This window comes from Phaethon lepturus, unplaced genomic scaffold (assembly GCF_000687285.1).
Source record: "Phaethon lepturus isolate BGI_N335 unplaced genomic scaffold, ASM68728v1 scaffold13719, whole genome shotgun sequence".
NCBI classification, from domain to species: Eukaryota; Metazoa; Chordata; class Aves; order Phaethontiformes; family Phaethontidae; genus Phaethon; species Phaethon lepturus.
Window position 1 is genome coordinate 10898 of NW_010564260.1, and position 7496 is coordinate 18393.

General features: G+C 37.0%; 1 protein-coding gene across 1 annotated transcript in view; it reads left to right on the forward strand.

Moving 5' to 3' along the window:
• The window catches only part of LCA5L (Leber congenital amaurosis 5-like), a 14222-nt gene extending 8035 nt beyond the window's left edge, over positions 1 to 6187 (forward strand). Inside the window, 4 exon segments of the mRNA XM_010294825.1 lie at positions 3382 to 3491; positions 3794 to 3917; positions 5609 to 6149; positions 6151 to 6187. Coding sequence (XP_010293127.1) covers positions 3382 to 3491; positions 3794 to 3917; positions 5609 to 6149; positions 6151 to 6187 — 812 coding nt within the window.
• Positions 6188 to 7496: the final 1309 nt, after the last annotated feature.

Here is a 7496-nt window from a genome sequence, read left to right on the forward strand (position 1 = left end):
GCATTTATCATACATACTTTTAGTATACTAACAGTGACACTGAAGTATTGCTGCTATTTTAACTGTCTATTTGCATCAAGAGCTGTTTGCCTGTTTGGTTTTTAACGAGGTGAAGCTATTAGTCCACAAAGCTTTTGCAGATTAATTTTTGTTCAGTCTGTTCCCTTTGACTTGGCCTAGAGAAGTGGCCACCCTAGACCTAGAATTCCCACAACATGGCTCACTAACTCAAAGCAACCCTCACAAACAACCCTTCTGTAGCAAGTTCCTGGTTTTAGTACAGACTTTCAAAGTGCTTTTATATGAGCAAAAATAATTAATTTAATTGGGTCTTTAAAAACTGTTTTCTCATCTTTAAAATCTTTAGACCCTGTAACTTACATGGTGCAGAGATGCTTCAACATCCATTATTGAAGCTCCTGCGACTTGCATTTTGTTGGGCTGAAAAGAGGAGTTTTCAGATACAAGGTTTAGGAAGTTTAAAGGCCAGTGTGATGGTCTTCCTGTCAGCTTATCTGAGAGAAGAGAATATTTCTCCTTAGTAGTCCTTTGTTTTTTGGCCTAAGTAAATTTTAAATGGGCAACTAGAGATCATAATAACCCACTTACTGTATATCCTTTTAATTAATTCTAGCCACAGAATTGATGTTATTTAGAATAGCATAGTAGAATGATAGAAAAGAACAGTAGAAAGTTAATTCTATTAAGGTAGAAAGAGCGCTTAAGTAAAGAACGTTTCTTTCACATGGATGCTCAGACAGGTATTGGAGAAAAATATCTATTATATGCAATCTTGTCTATCTAACATTCCAAGGCAGCTACCTTGTGCGGGTTTCAACTGCCTAATTATAGGCATCCAGTGCCATTTGAGATGTCCTAACACATTCTGCCTGGCCCTGTAGTTGTTGTTCCAGAAGGACATGGGTATCCCATCGGTCCTGTGTAATATCGGCCAGCCTTATGTGGATACCTTGAATACTCGAGGGCATCTCAGATAGCATGAGGCGCCTGTGTTCAGACAAGTGGACCCCACCCCTTGAACTCAGACAGCACCAGCTAAAAGCAATTGCAAATCATGCAAGCCAAAGGACTGTTCTGTTGCGCGTGTGCCCACCATATTCATCAGGGACAAAAATGTTGAAGAAGGTAGTTTTTTTCAAGCACGTATAAATTTCTAATTGCCCTGTGCTTTAGATGTAGTATCTAGAATTTACTAATAAATGTGTTTTATACAGGAACTAATAAACAGATTTCAAGTACTTTCCCCACATTAAAAGTAGTATTTTGCCTCCTACTCAGGATCATAAACATTCCGTCAATATGCTAAAGGAGAGCTTTCTGCACAACAAAGTTATACGCTAATTATTACACCATAATCCAAAATTAATTTTGGATAATGACCTGAACATTTACTTTCCTGGGTTAAGTACCTCTTTAAAATACTCGTCAGCTATTCCTGCTTCTAAACTGAAGGAGGAACTGGAACTTTCTTCATATGGGTACGGAAGAGCACTTAAAATTTACATGGCAGCAAACATATCTGCTGGAAATATTGCACATGCCCACAGAATTCTTCAAATTATGGTATCAGCACAAAGTCTTATCGTGGTTGGTTGCTTATTTCTTTCCTCTTCGTTGCCTTTGCAAATGCATTATTCTGCCTTAACCACAAGTGAACTACAGGGAAAAGGTTGGTAATTCAAGTAGTAAAATCAAGAAGCACAAATTCCTACTTCTCATTCCAAGTCAGGCAAGTTTTTTTATGATGCTCTGAATTCCTGTTTTAGTTACATCATGTAAGCAGCTGTGCTTTTTTAATTTTACTCACATATGGACTTGTATGATATTGTTATTTAATTTACAGTACTTAAATCACTGTTTACTATTTAAGTTATTTTCTTTAAGCAAGATAAGGGAGCTTAGTTGGAGAGAGGCCTCATTTTGTAATGAAAAGGCTCCAAGCAAAATTGTCTGATCTTTTGGTATTTTTGGCCAATAAAGGTTTCATTCTCTGCCAGTTAATGGAAACAGATGATTTAGAAATCTAGAACTGGAATTACGGACAATTGTTTTTCCTTTTCACTATTGACTTGAATTTTCCTATAACAGACTTATGAAGGAGCTACTTCTTGAAGTAGTTAGTCTCTGTTCTGCGTTTGCAAAAAATTTTTACCCAGCAGGAAAATAAAAAAGAAATGCGGGGCTGTATTTCTTTAACACTCCTGATAAATAGCTGAAGGTAGGCTTGCTTAGGTTATCAGAAAGCTCTATGTACAGAAATAAAATTGATTTCTTGAGCGCAGTCATTAATTTCATAAGCTCTTCATGAGAGCAAGGCCGGCTCAGTCGTGGGAAGGTCACGCCAGCTCATCTAGAGGTACAGCTCCCCCTAGTCCCAGATCGGAGGAACGTTCCGCTGATTTCTGTTGGAAAAGCTGCTGAAGGAACTGCTTGCTGGCTGCCTTTCAAAAGGGAAAACTAATTCCCTCCACATCATCAGAGACTTTAATTCAAGAGCAATCCTCAAATTGGTTCTCAACATCCTTTTTACCATCAAACTGCAAACATTTGAAAGTCACCATTTTTGTGGAGTCTTCCTCTGATTTCAGAGACCAAAACTGGGAATAAGGTTGAATGTTGACGAAGGTAAGATCACATTTTTGCTGCTGTGCTAGCAACTTTCTCAGCTACTGTACTCATGCCAAAATTATTCTAAAAATAGAATAAAAGAACAATATACTCACCTTCCCCATCCCATCTCCATGCAGCTCTTTCTTCAAATGTCTCATTCAATCACTCCCTTGGAATCTCTTTTCAAAGACTGTAGATATTTCAGTGTTAAGCATTTCTTCTGAAGAATTTGGTTCCATAAAGCCTTACCTAAGTGCTTAGCTTTGAGAAAGGTGAGTAACCAAGTCAGAAGGCATAAAACCAAGCATGTTCATGCTACTCTGGAAGATCCCAATTTAGGAACCTGAATGCTGAGGCCTCATACCAGACCTCTTAAATTTATATTAGAACGTTACCACACAAATTAAGCCCAAATGGGCTCTAGGGTTATAGACACATTTGTCTGACTTCGCATGTTCTATCTGAACTGGACTTTGTAGATCTAAAATTTAAGTATATTTATGATGTACTGATGTACGGATGAAAACGCTCAAAAGTCCAGGTAGCTATGTTTGTGTTCCAGTTTCAGCATTTATAGATCAGGCAGAACAAAGAACTTCTTTACTAAAGGGCATTAAGACATGCAGCAAAAAGATCTTTAAATCCTAGGCCACATACCAGTATTATCAGTCATCAAAGGTACCTTTTGTTTACACCAATAATATAAATCCAGAAACTACTGTATTACTAACAATTGTCCTTTTTCAATAGGTCTTAGTGTAAACAGATCAGTACAAGTAGATAAACAGAGTTTTAGATCACTGCTGCTGCCACAGTACCAAACTCAGGAAACAGAAAAAAGTCCAATTCAGCTAACGAAGGTTTGAAAGATCTGGATTCAATTCCTTGCTTAAACTCTGAGCTAAGCTATATGTTATTCCGTAAGTTTCAGTAATATGCCTGAATAGCCTGATCCGTCATCTTAACTTTCTAGGATGTGCATTTAGTGTGAATGTAATTACATTACAGAAAATACATAGGACAAACACTGTGATACAAAATAAGCATATGATAGTAATAGAAATTACTAATCTTTTTTGTAAGTCTTGCACTGAGTGTGTACTTTTAAAAGTCACTAAACAAGTATTCCCTCATTATTTTTACCTTTAATTGTGAATTATAGGAGAAAAAGTCTTCAGAAGAGAAGAATCAAAAAGCTAAAGCATACACAGATGCCCAGTGTCAAACAGAAAAGCAATCAACCAAGAAAACACCAAAGCCAGAAACTTTTAATAAATCACTTAGAGGTATATTTTAACATTTTTCTCAGAAACTCATTTATCTTTTCAAAAGTTGAATGAACCAATGGCATTGGGAATTTACATGGGTCTGACAGCCATTAGCTGGCACCTGACTGACAGGAACTAGTTCAACAAAATAATGTATTAAGAGTCACTGAAGTCCAGCTGCTGGCGGTGCAGCACTGACAGCAGAGCGCCACACAGTATAAGGCATTTTCATACTGCTGTACTTCTAAAAGCAGTTCCTGGTCATGTTGATAAAAAGTCAGTGCTTTATCTGTAAAAGTATACTTCAGTTAATAGTTTGTTAATTCCATACTAGTCAAATACTGATCTCAATTTGTTGGTTGTGAATCGTCATCATAGCTGTTGTCAACATATATTTCTGGTTCAGGATCTATTGCTAAGAAAGGAAAAGGACTTCTTCAAGGGCTGGTAGTATCTCTTCATTACAATGATCACTGCAAAAAGATTTAACGTAAAAAATTTTAGCCATTGACTGTTCTCAGGTAAAGGTTATGTGCAAGGGACTCATCTATAAACACCTTTACTTTGAAGAAATTATTTAGAACAGGAGAAAGAAGGAGCCAGTGCATCTATTCTTTACCCGAGTTTTCCTTTCTAAAAATATTAATGTTATTTTCATTATAGTAAGCCTCATAGAAAGAACCAAGACCTGAATGCCATCATGCAAAATACTTCACAAATGTAGGAGACATGGCGTGACCTAAAGGTCACGCATTTATAGAGGTGAAACAGGTTGTTGAAGTCACTTACTGGATCAGTAACAAAACTACTCATCTGGAATGCGTTAACTCCTGTGTTTTGTACGCTGCCTTTTCAGCCTGCAGCCTTTCCAGACCCCACCAGATAACCAAAATCACCATTTGTCTTTGAAACCCTCTTTCAAAATTGACAGAAAACACAGGTCTTCTGACTCGGTCTGTGAATCTCTCTCCTCACTGTTTGCCAGAGCCTCTTCCGGCTTCCTCCCACTGCCAATATTAGACTTCCTTACTGAAGCCTTATTTAGCTATTTTAGTTATTGACACTTCATACTTCTCTTTTACGCTTGGACTCTATCTCATTTTGGAGGTACTCTTTGAGTCTCTCCAAAGCACAGAATCTATTACAAGTTGTCCACTGCAGCAGACAAATGTATTTACTGTAGGCATTCAGTATACACATACCTTTTTCTACTAAAAAGTGGAGGCAACTCATTTATACATTAGAGCTGCAGTATATTCTGCTCCACACAAGAAGCAACTGTGTTGTCAATTAAGGGAAAGAAAATCACACATATATTTCAGTTCCATTTAAAAGCAAGAAAATCACAGCTGCAGTTTAGATGTCCTGCGGTTTCTCTATTGCATTGTATCTGATTTTTCTGGCCCTATAGTTAGCCATCACTGATTATATTTGCATGCTAATTAATTTAATGAAATTAAACATAATGAAAAAGGTAAAAATATTTACCTGGATTCAATGGCACAATGATCTTGTTTAAATCTTGCCCCATCCTCTTATGTTTATTAGTAAATAGCATTGTCATAACCCTCAAGACTGAAATACCATCAATAATAACAACTGAAACAATGAAACAAGGAAGCGGCACTTGCTCTCATTAATGCTTCATGACTCTTTATGTTCGTAGGCAGTTTAAGAACATTCCTAAAACCCACAATATTTCATTTTAGGGTATTTAAGGAAGGGCAGACTACTGACGGAAGAATACACTTGTTTGGAATTTATGAAAGAGGAAGAGAAAGAGACAGATTTGCTTAAATGGGAGCTGAAAAAACTGATGAAAACTCAACCAACTCCTTTAAGTGACAGTGTAAAAGAGAATAATCAAGAGGAAGATGCAGTGGAAGAATACAAAAAAGAAGAAAAAAAGCCAGATGAACAGCTAAGTAACAGTGAGAAGGCTGGGAGTAAATGTGTAACTCCAAGTCCAAGAAACAAAACACCCATTAGGCTGAAAAAAAAAACCATCTTGTCAGAAGCCACTGAGAATTTGCATCACGGGCTTCTTACAGCAGGTACAAAACCAAAAAAAGGCAATCTTTGCAACCATAGACATGCAGGTCAGGACAGCAGTGAAACAGCTGAATCAGAAGTGAAAGATTGCTTTGGGCTATATGAACCCTTTTTTGGTAAAGTTACTAACACAAGGCAGAAGGACAGTTCCACCGAAGCGGAAGGCTGCGCTCACATGACGCTTGCTGAAAGGAAAAAGTCTTATGAAAGAACTCTTTGGACCAGGCTGTGTTTGAAGAGAGACAGCCGTTCAAGTTCCAACATGAGAGGAATGAAGAAAGAGAACTGAACAGATGCAGGATTACACAAGCCAAATTTCAAACCACCGCTACTCATTCCTAGTGTAAAGCATCTAACACTAACAGAATCGTTACAGATAACTAAATATCAAATAATTAGTTTGTGTATTCTTATGAGGTTAAGTACATTGACTTATCTTTACTCTAGAAATATAGATAATTTAAAACGCTTTTAAAAAAAAGTTTTTACCTTCATTAAATGCATAATAAATCTCAGAGGAACTGAAAATTTCTTTTAAGGATTTTTGCAAAATGATAGTCAAATCAGTTGTCACAAAAGAACACTCTTCTGTTCTTGGTCTGTGTGCATGCATGGGCATTTTTAGTAAGGGTGCCTTAACAATTATGACACTTTTACCCGTTATCAGGTGTCCAAGTTAGCCCTTGTTATGCAATTTCCAGTTTTCTGCATTCTCTCTGCAGTTGGAATTCTGAAGCCAATTATTTGTTAGCTGGCTGAAGTGAGCAATCTGATTTCATAAGGTTCATCACTGGGTTCGTACCAACAATGCAATAAAAGAAAAGAATTTCTTTAATTTTCTGCACTCCTGAAATAGCTTCCAGAATTCACACACAATAAAAATAATTTGCTATTACATTGTTTTCACTAGCATTATAAAGCTCTAAAGCTTCATTCTTTTCCACTGTTAGAATTTATCAAAGCAGTTTGCCTGGTAACTTCCACAGCTGACATCCAAAGATGAATGTGCAAGAGTAAACTATTGTTTTGGAGAAGTCAGGCATGTCCAGTTCTCAAAAAGCCTCTAAAAATCCTGTGTTTAAGGTTATGTAAGCGAGGGTAGGAGGATTACGTTTTGTTCCTCATACTAATTCATGAAACTCTTGCTAAAATGATGTGAAGTTAGGGAAAATGATGCCTATTCTATTAATTTTAAAAGGCAGTAGCGCTTAAAAAACAACTTCAAAAAATTACACTGCGAAAGCTTTTAAAGGTGATCAAGACATTTAGATCTGCACCTACTTGCATCATATTTCCTTTCAAAATTTTGATGGTTTTTGTTGTAGTGCTGAAGTTGTACAGTGTCCAGGTTTCAAAGCATAACTTTGTGCAGTCAGATAAGTAGGTGTTTCTCCTCTGTGGACTATTAATACTTCTACAATGCCTCTACTGCTGTCCCAAAACTAAAAGCAAGCAAGCATACATAAGCCAATGCTCCTACCTGTCCTGACAAGGTGACCAAAAGTCCTTTTCCCCTTATTCACCCAAATGTTTGGCTGGAGCAGC